Genomic DNA, 16,576 nt, shown 5'->3' with positions numbered 1-16,576 from the left:
CTCACAATTTGGAGTTGAGTGCTAACGGAATGTGTTTTCGTAGGGTAGCTACTGGATCGCTGTACATAACCTGTTGCTCTATAATTCGTACATTGGCGCCTTTCACAAAGACTAGGTCGATGGTACTTTTACTGTTCGGGGCTATGTAAGTATTTTCCATAGAGTTGTTGGTTAGTTTGTATCCTTCATTGCTTAATAGTTCTAGTATAATTGCTGTCTTTTGATCCAGTTTATCAAGTCTGCTATTGAGGTCACCTCCCAGAACTATAGAATCTTTATTTTTCACTATATCAATGGCTTTCATTATATGCTCAGCCGCATCATCTACTCTGCATAGAGAGCTTATATACAGTCCTACTACACTTATTTTGTCAAACTGTACTATGACCATGTTGTCTTCTATGTGGGTATCTTTAACGTTACGTACGCTATCTTTAAACAGGCATGAGACTCCCCCCTCGGGTCTTCCTCTGTCCCTAGTAGTAGCAGCAGCTAAGGCATTTCTACAATACATGTGTTGGAAGCTCATGTGATTACACAAGAAAGTTTCTGTGGCTATCATTATATCGAAACACGTCCAAAAATTGTTTGGCACAAAAGATGTTATTGTCTTCAACCCTCCCACATTCCAATTAAGTAGCCCTAAATTTGTTAGTGTGTCAGCGTCTCCTGTGGAGTTCTCCTTTTGTCCTATTCGAAGGAGCCATCTTCGTTTCTTGTGTATTGGTCTCAAAATCAAAAACAAAATCGCCTCACCAGTATTCCCTTCGGCCAAAAATCTGGTTTTGATGTCGCCTCCAAGAATTCAAGTGGGAGGCTGACTTTAAAGGCCTTTTTGTCTCCACGAGTCTGAAGCTCTTTGCAGACTATTCTGCCTGTTATGTTTTGTTTAGCAAGGTATATTTTTCACCTGATCTGTTATGTTGCTTTCTTCTTTTCCCAGGTATAACCAAGCGGTTTTGTCTGCGGTTCTCAAGTCACCTTCATTTTCTTTTGTTCCGATGAGGCGTTCTTTATCAACTGATCTTACACTACCGACCACATTTCTCCATGGCTGTTCCACTGTTCTTCCTCTTGCTTCGTGTTCACCTGACGTGAAAGCTACAGCAGTCGTCTGTATTTCGTTGTAATTATTCTGTTGTTGAAGCTGTCCAGGGAGTGGATTCTATTGTGTCTGTTGATGGAGTCCATTATTCTTGATGGTCACGTTTCCTTTTGAGACAATGCTTTATTTATCTTGTCTTCTATTAAAACATCAAGTGTATTTGCTACGGTATCTGTCAGCTCTTCCAGTTTTGGTGTTATTTATCATTAGTTCCATCTCTTCTAATAACTGTTTGATTAAATCTTCTTGTTGGCAAGGCATATATATCACTTTCTTGCATTCCTTGCATAACCATGCGAGGTTACAATTAGCCTTGCTCATTATATCGAACTCGCCCTGCTTTAGGCTGGCACATTCTTTGTGGTGCCAGAGCGAACGTCTGTCAATTAACCTTCACAAAACCCATTCAGTCATAATAGGACAGCCAAATATTTTTAAATTCCTTCACCTCCTTTGAAATAGCTTTAACCCACTTAGTGCCATGCACTCATGCTGAGAATGTGCCAAGATCAGTTTGGATCTGTATTGCACCCAGTTGGAGAAATTATACAAGGCCTCATGTGCCATTGAATGCTAGCAGATAATAACACAATGTTAGTGAGATGTTATTTAGTGGACAATTCTTGATATGCAAAAAATTATTATAATTTTTGTTCTGTTGGGACATAATTAGGTCATGCTTCGCTTATAGATATTTCACTCTTGCTGTCTTTCCGCTTGAATATGGACCGTTTGCCTTGATGGTGCCTTAACATCAGGGAATTTCACTGTCTCTTCTAATTGTTTGCCTAGCAGTCTGTTAATATATGTAAAATTCAAAGATACTCTCTGTCCATTGCTGTATTTTGTTAACACTTTAGTGAACTTGGAGGGTATACTTTTTTTTTTTTTTAGACACACAAATGAGGTACACATGTGCTGTAATTAGCCCTCTCATTCCAAGCTGGAAAGGGCACCTTGAGAAAAATATCCATGCCTCACTGGCAGTCGAGCTGTAATGATCCGACAATGAACATTGAAGTCAGTGCAGAATTTACTTCTTCATTTATTTGTATGTAATTTTCTACATTAGGGTTTGGATGTATTTCATGACAGTGAGTTAGATGGAGAGGTTATACTGTTTCAAGTTACCTCTGATAATTATGATAACAAATTTAAAAAACAAGTTCTCAAATGCACTTGTGTAATGTTCATACAGAACAGTTCGAACTGAAGTGCTTTTCTTTCATGCATATTGTATCTTTTTCAATGAGGTCTTCTGTTGCACATGAGGACCATTGTTTCAAATCGTATTAAGTGCACGGATTATAATTTTACAGGAAGTTATAAAAACATTTTACTCCCCAACCAAATAAGACATGTCAAAATTCTAAACGACAAAATCTAGGTATTGAGGTTATGTTCCCAAATCAATCATGATTCAAATCATTTCCCAATACATGAATGTGTCATTCTAATTATAAAATTTCACTTAATACGTTTTGAGCCAATTCAGTGAACAAAATACATTTTGATACAACCTTTTATTCACATAATACAATTTGAAACGTTCATTTGATCCAAAGATTAATTGACTTTATTGTTAGCTACAGCGCATCATTTACATTAAATTATTATTAACACATTGTTAATGCTATATGGATGTTTACAGTCTTGCAAGTAATCCTTCTTCCTCATGCAAATAGTCACAGTCGTCATGAGTCGGCGTACCAATATCTGACGTTGAACCGATGTTTAGTGCTGAAACATAAAATTGAGAACTGTCAAACTCCTTCCAGTTGTCTCCAAATCTGGCTTTCAGCAGGTTCTCGACATCCAGTTTTTTAGTGTCGGGTAATGCTCTCGGTTTATCTCTTACGGGAGGTTCATGTACCTGGCCAAGTCTTGTGCCTCGTTTCAGAAGGGTTACGAATCGCTTTGAGGGGTCATCAAACCTGTATGTTGGATTCATCTTTACTGCAACGTGGTACTGACCACTTTTCTCGCTTTTCTTCAGAATCACCCCCTTAATTTCTTTAATCCCGTTCAATTTCTTAAAATGCTTGGCGAGGATCTTGTAGTCCCTTATAACCCATTCTTTTACTAGATGTTTTACAGTCCCCATAGACTGATAGATCTCTTGGTATTCCTCGGGAGTAATGATGTCAGTGCACTTACGAAGAAACTTTTCTAAACACCAAAAACCATGTCTGCAGGTAAAAAGGAATGTCCTCTTGACAGGAAAGATTACAACAATCATGGAAATGTTATCGGGTGCTTTGGTTTGTAGCCAGTAAACTAGAGCATGGATAACATGCATGTCCTTGTTTTGGCCTCCACATCCGTCTGCGAACAGCCTGATACAGGTGATCGATTTATCGAAATGTACCTCATCTAAAAATGAAGTAACGGCTGATGACACCTCGTTTGGCCCTCTTCCAGCCTCCTCAGTCTCATTCCATACATGAAATTTTGGATTCTGAATACTGAGATCGGTAACACACAGTGCGTAAAATTATATTTGGTGCGAATAGAACGCTTCACCAATTAATAATTTAGGCAGTGGTTGTGTACCTGTTGCAAATCAAAGCAGGACATTGTGTCAGTTGGTCGTTCCCTCATAAGTGTGTGAAAAGCCTATTAGCGAATTTTATGTGCTCCCAAATCAGCTATTAAACCGTTCTTTTTAGCACTATCTTTTTCAGATTTAATCTGAAAGAACATTCGAGCGCAGTAACTACAAGCACAATTAAAAATAGGAAAATTTCCACCAATCAATACTTGTTTATTGTTTGTATTAAGCTACAGGACCGGTTTTGACCCCATATACAAGGTCATCTTCAGCTGAACCATGAATACATATTTATATGATGAAGCTTTGATTAAATTGCATTGTCAAAGGAATGTCATATGATGATGTGCGTTTAGTCACATACAAATGGGGCATGTCTTAACGTGAATTGGCATATATGTCAGTATGTACAATATTGCAACTGTATGTCTAAAATATTATGTTGAGGTCCTAAAATTAGTGTATAAAACATATCTTTACTTAAGCTAACTTATATATATATATATATATATATGTACAGGATAAAATACAATATATAAAAAAACATTTCGTGCACATGAACATTTGTATCTTGCTTGTTGGTCAATTCATCAACTCTCGTATTTAAGTCCCATTTACAGTTGTACACTCAGCTGCTGTTCTTGGAGTTTAAAAGATATGGTTGTAAAATTGCATGAGTAAAAGATTTAGTCTTCATGTGGGATAAAACACTTTCCAATTAAAAAAAAAAAAAAAAGTTGCCAGATGTATGGATAAAATTCGGCTAAAATATGTTCAGCTCTGCTATGTATGTTGCCTTATGCTAGAATCAAATCTTGTTGTCCTGTGGCGTCCGTAAAATTGGGTTCAAAGTAATGGCTCCTTTCCCATTTGTAGCTGTGCAATGGTGTTATGTTTATCTGTGGAAGATAAGGACAACAAGATTTGATTCTAGCATAAGGCAACATACATAGCAGAGCTGAACATATTTTAGCCGAATTTTATCCATACATCTGGCAACTTTTTTTTTTTAATTGGAAAGTGTTTTATCCCACATGAAGACTAAATCTTTTACTCATGCAATTTTACAACCATATCTTTTAAACTCCAAGAACAGCAGCTGAGTGTACAACTGTAAGTGGGACTTAAATACGAGAGTTGATGAATTGACCAACAAGCAAGATACAAATGTTCATGTGCACGAAATGTTTTTATATATTGTATTTTATCCTGTACATATATATATATATATATAAGTTAGCTTAAGTAAAGATATGTTTTATACACTAATTTTAGGACCTCAACATAATATTTTAGACATACAGTTGCAATATTGTACATACTGACATATATGCCAATTCACGTTAAGACATGCCCCATTTGTATGTGACTAAATGCACATCATCATATGACATTCCTTTGACAATGCAATTTAATCAAAGCTTCATCATATAAATATGTATTCATGGTTCAGCTGAAGATGACCTTGTATATGGGGTCGAAACCAGTCCTGTAGCTTAATATAAGCAATAAACAAGTATTGATTGGTGGAAATTCTTTCCTATTTTTAATTGTGTAATTCGTCAATACGGAAATGAAGATTATAGATTACGTAACTACAAGCATCCGTTGATGGTGTCCCAAACCCAATGCTGAACCGTGTACGGAAAATATTCTGGAAGAACCACTTTTTCACTTTCAGGTTCGCGGAAGCACTTGCATTATACATTTTTTGGAGTCTGTTTATGTTTCTGCTGGTAGATAAAGCCTCTGACTTCTATTCGGTTGTAATGTGATTCCCTTCCTCTTAACTGAGAAATAAATGCAATCACCTTTTTTCTTTGCAGCAAACAGAGCACTCTTCCTATTCCCGCCTCTCTTCTCTCGAACACCTTCACCATTCTTAACAGCTTTGATATATTATTAATCCTGGTTTGGCTCATACCGAACAATTTCTGAAAGAATTTTGAGCAGACCACTTTTGCTTGATCACCAGTATTCACCTAGCAAAGAAGAATAAATGACTAGTATAGCTACGCTCATAAGCTGTATTCCATTCTTTTGTAAGTTCAGTTGTTCTGTGCAATTATATCAACTTTTTCCTTGCAACAGAAGGAAGATGAGAATAAAGCCCCTCCATTATTTATTGCAATTGACTGTTCACTGAATTGCTCAGCTGTTCACTACAGATAATGCCTTCGTCGCCATAAGACCTATCTGTGTCGGTGCGACGTAAAACCCCTAGCCAAAAAAAAAAAAACAGATAATGCCGTCCTAATAATAACATGGCATTGTAGCATTTTCTCCTGAAATCTAGTTGCAGTATTATGAAAAAAAAATGTAACCTACCTCATACGACACAACAATGGAATTCCGACCGTGCTCTCCTGGATATTGCTTTCCAGTTCTTCGTGGTTTCGGAGATGCAACTTTTGTCATATGGCTCAGTCTGCAATCTTGTTCCACTTTTTTGGTATGCTGTAAACTATATTTTTTGCTTTCGCCAGGTAGAATACTAGGATGCTCCCACACTTGAATCTGCCTGCCTTGTGATTGCATGGTGCCTTGAAATTAGTTAAATGTGGATTGCGATTAGAGTACCTAAAATAAAAAGACGTCCACGTAATCATTCATGTTGCTATAGGACTAGCAGTAAATATGGTAAGAAAAAGTTATACAATGTACGAAAACATGCATTTATGCAAAAAGCACATGTAATACACAGACATAACCAATTTCAATAATAATGATCATTCGTAACTTACAACAGGAGTGTTTTATTACCAAGCTTCCTGATCACATTGTCTTTAAGTTCTTGCAACTCGTATTCGCTTTCTACTTCCTTTTGAATGCTCTGCTACTGGTAAGTAGCCCTCCATGGTGATCGAAAGTGAATGGGCATGCAAGCAATACCACGCTGTCAAGTACGATATAAAAATAGCGGGAACAGACAACAAAAAAGCAGGATAAATGCACGCTGGGAAACATTATCGTGAACATAATACGTTTTGAACCGTTCGCCGTGGTACACATAATACGATTTGTTCCGAATCATGTTTTTCAGCACTGAATTCCTATAGGAAAGAATACGAAAGGATCCAATCTAACTCAGCACTATTAAAGAGCATATCCTTATTGGTGGGAAACCACATCAAAACATATTCTGACCTTGATTGTATTTAATACAGTTTGAAATTATGCTCCTCACATATGGCTGGAACAACTAAAATTACAATACTTAATGTTATGAAACAGGTCATTAATAATGTGCTGCTGAAGTATTTTATGTGTGTATAATAGTCCGGTAGTCTATACTAAATTCTAAATGTGAAAAGTATATATTTAGGTATGTGTATACCTAACTTTGATACAGAAGGATATCAGTGGAATAATATATAGTGTACTGCCTTAATATTTTATTGCTATTGTGAACTTGTAGCAAATATGCTTGATTATCCTCGATTTTCTGTTGCAGGATTATTTTCCAAGCCATCAAGATATCCTTCATGCTCGTAAGGCAACTAAAGGAATTACAGAATTTGAGGTGCCCATTAACAACATACCATTTCGTTTTATGGATGTTGGAGGTCAACGGTCGCAACGACAAAAGTGGTTTCAATGTTTTGAAGGTGTAACTTCAATAATCTTCTTGGTATCATCCTCTGAATTTGACCAGGTGCTTTTAGAAGACAGGTAGGTTTAGACTTTTGAAAAGCAAATAAATAATTGCTGAAAAGATCTGCAAAAATGCTGATCTAAAGAATGAGAGTGCCCTTTTTTAAAATTGTTTCATTTGTTTTTACCTTCCATGTTTGTTGATTGACACACCTTGACATTTATATGGAACCAAGAATTCATTGATGTTGCTATATTTATTAAATTTATTATTTCAAATATGTAACTTGCTTCCCATTCCCTGTTATATATTGTGCCCTTTTGATGGCATGTGTGGTGGCGATCCTCTTGTAGATATTTGCCTCGGCTGCTGAAAAAGAAAAATACTCACCGCACACTCAGAAACTTACCTCAGGGCTGGACCGTCCATTGTTTCCTCACACTTAGGGCCAATGGGGGTACAAACGACTACTCGGGATCAAGCTAATCTACAATAACATAGCCCAGACTGATTTAAAACCAATGAATAAAATTTATTGACAAAAAAATAATTGAAATCAATCAAATTTTAAAGTTAACTGAAGTGAGAAAATTGGAATAAATTTTCTGCTACTCAAAAGAGTACAAAGACAGTATCATGAAATCTAGGCCAAACTCAACAAAAAAAGCAGTCACCTAACTGAACTCAGGAATGACTCAACATCAGCTTAAATAATTAGTTACACTCAAAGAAAATCTATATATATAAAGGAGCTTGTCCTGACTGACTGACTGACTGATTCATCATCGCCGAGCCAAAACTACTTGACATAAAGATGTGAAATTTTGGGGATATATTCATATTAAGATGTAGGTGCTCGCTAAGAGAGGATTTTTGGATATTCCGTCGCTAAGGGGGTGAAAAGGGGGGTTAAATTTTAAAATGAGTGTTTCTATATCTCAAAACATTAAAAGTTTACAGATGTGAAAATTGGTATTTAAAATCTTCCTTAAAAATAAGGAAATACGTATTTTTTTGTTTTCAGACAATCCCAATAGGAGGGGTGAAAAAGGATGAAAAAGGGGTTGAATGCCTTTAATCAGGATACCGGTACTTATATCTCAGAAACTGAACATATTACAGACCTCAAAAATGGTACTTTTGATCGCTTTCAAAAATAAAGAAACATGTATTTTTTGTTTTTGGAAAATCCAATTAATTCGAGGGTGAAAAGGGGGGTGAATTTTTAAAATGAGTGCATCTATATCTCAAAAGTTTTAAAGTTTAAAGATGTAAAAATTGGTATTTACAATCTTCATTAAAAATAAAGGAACACGTATTTTTTTGTTTTTGGAAAATCCCACTAGGAGGGGAGAAAAGGGGGTTGAATGCCTTTAAAGAGAATACTTATATCTTAGAAACTGAAGAGATTACAGACCTGAAAATTGGTTTTTGGGATCTCCTTTTAAAATAAAGGAACAGGTATTTTTTCGTTTTTGGAAAATCCAAATAATGGGGGTGAAAGAGGGGGTTAATTTTTAAAATGAGTGTATCTATATCTCACAACTTTTAAAGTTTATAGATGTAAAAATTGGTATTTAGAATCTCCTTTAAAAATAAAGAAAAATGTATTTTTTGTTTTCGGAAAATCCCAATAGGAAGGGTGGAAAAGGGTGAAAAAGAGGTTGAATGCCTTAAATGAGGCTTCTTATATTTCAGAACCTGAAGATATTGAAGATAATGAAACACGTATTTTTTTGGTTTCGGAAAATCCAATTAATAGGGGGATGAAAAGGGGGCGAATTTTTAAAATGAGTGTATCTATATCTCAAAACTTTTAAAGTTTATAGATGTAAAAATTGGTATTTAGAATCTCCTTTAAAAATAAAGAAACATGTATTCTTTTGTTTTCGGAAAATCCCAATAGGAAGGGTGGAAAAGGGTGAAAAAAAGGTTGAATGCCTTTAATGAGGCTACTTATATTTCAGAACCTGAAGATATTAAAGACATGAAAATTGGTATTTGGGATCTACTTTAAAAATAAAGAAACAGGTATTTTTTCGTTTTTGGAAAATCCAAATAATGGGGGGTGAAAAGGGGGGGTGAATTTTTGAAATGAGTATGTCTACATCTTAAAATTTTAACGTTTACAGATGTGTTTAGAATCTCCCTTAAAAATAAAGGAACACGTATTTCTTTGTTTTCTCTAAATCCCAATAGGAGGGGTGTAAAATTGTGACTAATGGGTTGAATGCCTTTAATGAGGATACATATATCATGAAACTGAAGATATTACTGAACTGAAAATTTGTAAATGGGATCTCCTTTAAAAATAAACACGTATATTTTTGCTTTTGGAAAATTCAGTTAATGGCGGTTAAACAGGAGTGACAAATTGGGGTGAATTTTTTGAAAGACTATATCTACAGAATATCTGGGAAGCGTAAAATGTTACAGACGTAAAAATTGGGTATTTGGAATCTCCTGTAAGTGTAAAGAAACATAGGTGATTTGTTTGTGGAAACTCCACTTAAGGGGAACTAAAAAGGGGGGAAATTTTAAAATGAGAGTTTCTACAGTATATCTAAAAAAATTAATATGTTACAGAAGTGAAAAAAGGTATTTTTTTAATTCTATTAAAAATAAAGAACGTGTATTTTTAGTTTTCGGAAATACCACGTGGATAGTGGGGGGGGGGTAAAAATGACTGAAAATGGTGTTTAATTCTTTTAATTATTCTATTGATATCTCAAAAATGAAGATGTTATACACGTGAAATTTGATTTTTGGAATCTGCTTTAAAAGTAAACAAACACGTATTCTCGGCACATCCAATGAAGGGGGTTTGGGGGGGGGGTTAAAGGATTGAAAAAATTAATTGACTTAATTGTAAGAGAATACATACATCTAATAAAAAGTAATGTTTTTACAGACGTGAAAATTGGTATTTTGGTCTCCATTAATAACAAAGAAAAGCGCATTTTTGGGTTGAAACAATCTTGGGGTGGGGGGGAGGGAGCGGGAGTGGAAAGGAGTTGAATTCCTTTCATGAGGACACATAAATCAAAAACTGACGAGGTTAGAGTGGTGATAATTGGTATTTAGACGATCCTTTACTATTAAAGGACAAGTATTTTTTGCCTTAATATCACTTTGTGAGGGGGGGGGAGTGTGATAGGAAGTTAAAGTGAATTATTTTTAAGGGGATACTTATATCTCAAAACTGAAGGTAATAGACGTGAGCATTCGTGTTTCTAATCTCCTTTAAACATAAGGAAACACGCCTTCTTTTAATTTTCTGGGGTTGGGGTGTAAAAGGAGGTGAGACCAATTGATTTTACTGTTCATAATGTACTTATAAGGAGCCTCCGTTGCTCAGGCGGCAGCGCGCTGGCCTCTCACAGCTGGGTTCAGTGTTTCAAATCCTGGTCACTCCATGTGACATTCGTGCTGGACAAAATGGAGGCGGGGCAGGTTTTTCTCCGGATACTCCGGCTTTCCCCGTCATCATTCATTCCACCAACACTGTCCGATATTTCATTTCATTTGTCACTCATCGATCATTGCCCGAGAGGGGAGCTTCGGCAGTCGACACAATTCCTATTGTTGCCGCTAGATGGGGCTATATTCATTCCATCCCTGACCCTGTCGAATGACAGGAAACAGGCTGTAGACTTTCGATGTACTTATTCTGATCATAAACCGATCATTTTTAATCTTTCTTGGGTTCTTTTTCAACAGCCATCTTTTCCTTCGGAGAACGTTCTTAGATTACAGTAGATTCTCCTGGCATATAAATAAAAATTTAAACACATTTGAAATAAACGATACGAATGAGAATGGCCGTCAAATTGTTCACCTCTATAATAAGGTCAATAATACACGGAGGTATGTGATTCGTATCGCCAGATCCGGCACACTTGCCTACGCGCGACAATGGTGCTGGTCACATTGTCAACAGTGGCTGCAGATGTAATTTACCACCAAGTAGCGGTCTTGCATATTGCTGTGGGGTCCAGAACATATAATAATAATAATAATAATAATAATAATAATAATAATAATAATAATAATAATAATAATGATCTGAACCGTCGTCAAATGTGCGGACCACGCTGGAAACGGGTCCTGGACGGCTAATGACTAAGAATGCAGTCCGGCCGCGGATTCAGTACCGCCAAGGCACCCAAGACGACACCACGACAGATCCCCTGAAGGATTTGATCCATATTAAAATGCTTATAGGAAAAGATGGCAAAGATTTAGGGACCCAACTGACCGGGTGGAAGACCTGGACCTAGCCCGGGAAGTACGAAATCGATTGCTGGAAAGAAAGATTGAAAAATGGGAGGAAACTTGCCGTAATCTATTAGGAAACAAGTCAGATCGCAAATTTTGGCGTATTCTCGCAAAAAACTAGTCAGATCGCGAATTTCGGTGCATTATATATCTAAAACAATAAGCATTCAATCATAAATTTCAGAATAATTCCGTAGCGAAGCACGGGTACCTTGCTAGTTACTAATAAGAATAATTCAACTGTTAAGGGAATTGACACAATTAATTCCTAAGACCAACATGATCAGTAAAATGCAATCATTACAGTGACGAACCAGTTAATATGAAACAGGTAGGTAGCCTAGCATTGCAGACTGTTAAACGTGTGAAACCAGTTTGCCCATTAACACACACTCCTATCTCTAAAACATGATTTCTTTTATTGTTATTATAAACACACTATTATCAAATGGCTAGTTGTTGCCTTTCATGGCTGTCTTAAAATTTAATACAATGAAAAGTAAAAACACCGCGCGAGTTGGCTGTGCGGTTAGGGGCGCGCAGCTGTGAGCTTGCATTCGGGAGATAGTGGGTTCGAACCCCACTGTCGGCATCCCTGAAGATGGTTTTCCATGGTTTCCCATTTTCACACCAGCAAATGCTGGGGCTGTACCTTAAGGCCATAGCTGCTTCCTTCTCATTCCTAGCCCTTTCCTATCCCATCATCGCCATAAGACCTATCTGTGTTGGTGTGACGTAAAGCAACTAGCAAAAAAAGGAAAAGTAAAACAATTTATCAGCCATAAAAAATTATAAAATCACTCACATTGACAGTCATTGGACACTTTGACATTATAAATACATTTTTGTTCTGCCATTGATCAATTGAACTCGCCTTTCTACACATATGGAAATTATACAGCTGGTCACTTTTAGCAATCCTTGTAATATACAACATTTTATGTTGTGTACAGTGGCGGTGGGTTTCCGCAATCTTAAACAACACTTTGCAGCATTTAATTTTACACTGAGTTAACTTATTAAGGTTGGTTCAAAGACATGACATGGTTTCTTTAGTTACATTTGTCTGTCTGTTAGGTCATCAGCCCAGAGGGTGGTTGGATCCTCAAATAGCATCACCAAAGGCTATGCAGTTATAGCAAAACCACAAAAACCAATGGCAGTACCAAAACGAGGCGTACTAGGCAAGATGAGGAGTGAGGTAGTTTGCCATTGCTTTCCTCACTGGGCCAGACAGTGCTATTGTAGCACAACTAACCCTATGAGCAACACCTTTCATGACACTGACACACTGGTTGTGCTCTGAATGTCGTTAATCAGCACCACCCATACCCCAGCAGCTTCCATGTTGTCACTGCCATGAATGAGACTGGGACTTCAGTGGAAGCTACACTTTGCTCTGGCCTGTGCCAAGAGATGGATGCAAAAGTACTGTAACCATCAAGAAATTACAGCAGGCAGTAGTTACATTTATGGTTGTGATAACTTATTTGTTGATATAGATGTTGATTCCTATAGACAACCTGAAATATTTGTCCCGAATGAGTAAATTATTTGTTGGCGATGTCTTTTACTAAGATAAAGAGATATGTTGGAATTTATTGATGATGACCACCGGGCTGTTCCTCCCTGATATTTCTAAAATTTGAGGGATCAAAACATCTTTGAAATTTTATATACAAATCCACACAACACTGTCAACCGAGTGTGTATCAAAAATATAGCATAACAAAAGCACATAATCCTGAACTACAATATCTACGTTGATTTATTATAACATTTTGCTGGCGGGACCTAGTGTTTACAGTGCACTATGTCTTCTGGTATGGGCTAGAGCAATCTTGTTACTTTCATTGATCTGTCTCAGCTTTATCCTTGGCTTTGACAAAATGAAAGTGACTGAGGTATGAGTGATGCTAGTAATGCCATTCCTTCAGCAGCCAGTCCCTGCTATAAATGGTGTGAAAATATTGCTCATAGGGTCGGTTGGTGCATGCATTTCAGTGGGCTTGGCAGACTGATATGTAATGGCAACTTCTGGCTCGGTGAGGAAAGCAACGGGAAACTACCTCACTCCTCATTTCCCTAGTATGCCTCTTCAGTGATGCCTAGGCCATCTATGACAGCTGATGGCAGAGCTGTTGAGGATCCAACCAGCCTTCGGGCTGAGGACTAAACATACAACATACGATTTGACATTCACACACCTTCCTACATATGAGTATGTAAATTTAGGTCGCTTCATTAAATCTTTACTTTATGGTCAAAATAGCACAAGTTATCACGTCAAATCTAACACAAATTAGATCACAGTTTATAATATAGTCTCTCACACGGTTACAATTTTTATCATTACATATTTATAGATGCTGAGGTTCTGCTGTCGCCAATGCATAAATTATTATACTCCTATCATTTTACGTTATTCATCTCATAATTTAATCATTTAATCAACGTCACATAATTCTTATTTCATTCCTATCTTGCTTATTGATCTCATATCTTCATTTGGCATTTTTGTTTTCAATATACCGTCTACGAGCACATTTGACTCCGAAATAATGACTTAATCTTTCATTCTTTCTTTCTTCAAATACCTGGTCATCCCTGCTGATTACTGGCGTATTCAACACCTCTTATTATTTTCATTTCATATTTATCCACGTAGATTTGAGCTCCGATTTATTGAGCTAATTATATTATATTAACATGTCATCTTCTATACCTTATTTTCTTCACAACATGGCCATTCCATGTGATTACTACATGCCAATTTATTCCTTAGAGTTCAAAATTCAACATTCTATTTCATTTATGACTACACCAGGGATATCATTTTATGCTCGTTATTGTATTTTCCACCACTCACTTGGACCTCTTAATTGTATACATCTCAATTATCATAATCTTCTGCAAGTTAGCAATGGAGTCCATATTTACCAAAATGGCATTACTATTTCTGTACTCAAATATGATTGCTTACACAATAGATTTTTCGGTTCTACAACTCAAACTCGCGGATAAATTACAAATATATCTGTTTAAATTCTGATATATGATTATCATTATTATTTATCATTATACTCAAATATAGAGTATGATACTTTACTACTTGACGCTCATACACTACCTCGGCTGAATTCATTATACTGTGCTCTATAATGCCTTTGTCAACGTCAAGCAAATGCTGAGATCTGACCAAGTACATTATAGTGAACAATACGCTCACCACCAGGTGAATCCCTTAGGCACATAGCTTACCTTGATCGACTATCCTCTTCATCAGCTCCGGCAGCAACATCAGTAATAAGCGATTACGTGTACAAAGGGGTCAACGTGACAAATAAAATAAATGAAGAGGAATAAAATGATCAGGATATGAACTAACTCAAGCCAAAAAAGAAACTGTAACTGAGCTGCACATTTGCTTAAATAAACTAATTTATTACAATAATATTTAAATTTCTGTTATAAATCAAAATAATCTGTGAAATTTACATAATGGACAATGTTGCAATATGTTGAAAAATATAAATTCTTGATGTAAAGAGGCATCTTGCCGGAAGTTCATGGTTTGGTGTAGGAGATTTCTAGCATCGTGAAAAACACCTGATACTACAACAGCCAGCGTAATGGCTCCGTCAAAAGAATATAAATTGAATCATAAGTCTGCTAATAACCAACTTATATTTACAAAGAACATAACATATTCCTAAAGTGAATATATGCCACAGTACTCGTGATTAATATAAGGTCTAAACTAAGCATGCAATACACGCTCTACCATCTGGGAATCGAACACGAGACTATTCTAGATCCTACGACAACATGACCACCGGGCTGTTCTTCCCTGATATTTCTAAAATTTGAGGGATCAAAACACCTTTGAAATTTTGTATACAAATCTACTCAACACTGTCAACAGACTGTGTATAAAAAATATAGCATAACAAAAGCACATAATCCCGAAACACCTTATTTACACCGTGCAGCCACATTACGAATAGTTTCATACACTGATAAATGACACACGTAATCGTGTATAGAATTTTATCTTCCAAACAGCAGTATAAAAAGGTCTCTGCTCTCCTTTCCCCTTGATAGAAACCGTATTGTTCCCCAAGTGCAGACTTTCGTATTGTGACGTCAGAACGACCTACTTTTTGTCCTTCAACACGTCTCGGCTTTTGTCTAAACTGAGCGGCCATGTTTCTACACCATAAATCTCTCCCTCGGTTGACAACTCGTAAACAGAGCCAAGTGACGACTCTTACCCTCATTCTTGCCCATTGATCTACCCTTATCAGGCCATCTTATTATATAATCCCCATGTAATTACTACATGCCAATTTATTCCTTAGAGTTCAAAATTCAATACTCTATTTCATTTATGACTCAAATACAACTGGCCCGTTTATTAACTTCACACTGGTGCTCTTACTGGCACATTCATTCAAATACACCTTGGCGCTCTTACTGGCACACAAATATCATATTACCACTTAAGCCTTTATTCATCATGCTATTTATGGGTCTTATCTCTATACTCTGGGCCTAACAAACATATTCCTCATTTCTTATGGGCTTCTTAGTTCACGACCGGCTCAATTTAATACGCTAGTCCGAGTGCATTAAAGAAATATAGATGATCTTATGTCTTTCTCCGTCTCACAAATAAAACACTACAGTCTACCATGCTCCATGCATTTAGCTTGTCCTGGCTATACTCATTTGAGACTGCGTAAGTACACGACTTTAATTTCCTTTGATTGAAACATTGTCTATTCAATTATGACACTAACGAAATAAAATGAGAACCACAACTTGCAGACATTAACTATCCAACTAAGCTTGAGTCCCGGGCATAAATTCTCTTTACATGTGTCCTGAGACACCTACATATTTACATATTAGCGGAAGGCCAAATTTATCTATGACGGACCTATCATTTTGCTACCTGTTGCATGCTAAGAAATGGAATGATCTGTCCTGTGTCTTGTGATATCATCTGAACAGTCCTCCTACGGACATTGCTAATTTAAGCCAT

At 36.6% G+C, this 16,576-nt stretch overlaps 1 protein-coding gene across 1 annotated transcript in view; it reads left to right on the top strand.

The window, feature by feature from the left end:
- The window catches only part of cta (Guanine nucleotide-binding protein subunit alpha cta), an 80,591-nt gene that overhangs the window by 37,244 nt on the left and 26,771 nt on the right, over positions 1-16,576 (top strand). Inside the window, exon 3 of the mRNA XM_067139461.2 lies at positions 7,111-7,328. Coding sequence (XP_066995562.1) covers positions 7,111-7,328 — 218 coding nt within the window. The remainder of the gene's footprint in view (positions 1-7,110; positions 7,329-16,576) is intronic.

The sequence above is a fragment of the Anabrus simplex genome, chromosome 2 (genome assembly GCF_040414725.1).
Source record: "Anabrus simplex isolate iqAnaSimp1 chromosome 2, ASM4041472v1, whole genome shotgun sequence".
NCBI lineage: Eukaryota > Metazoa > Arthropoda > Insecta > Orthoptera > Tettigoniidae > Anabrus > Anabrus simplex.
This window is presented reverse-complemented; position numbering and strand designations above follow the sequence as displayed.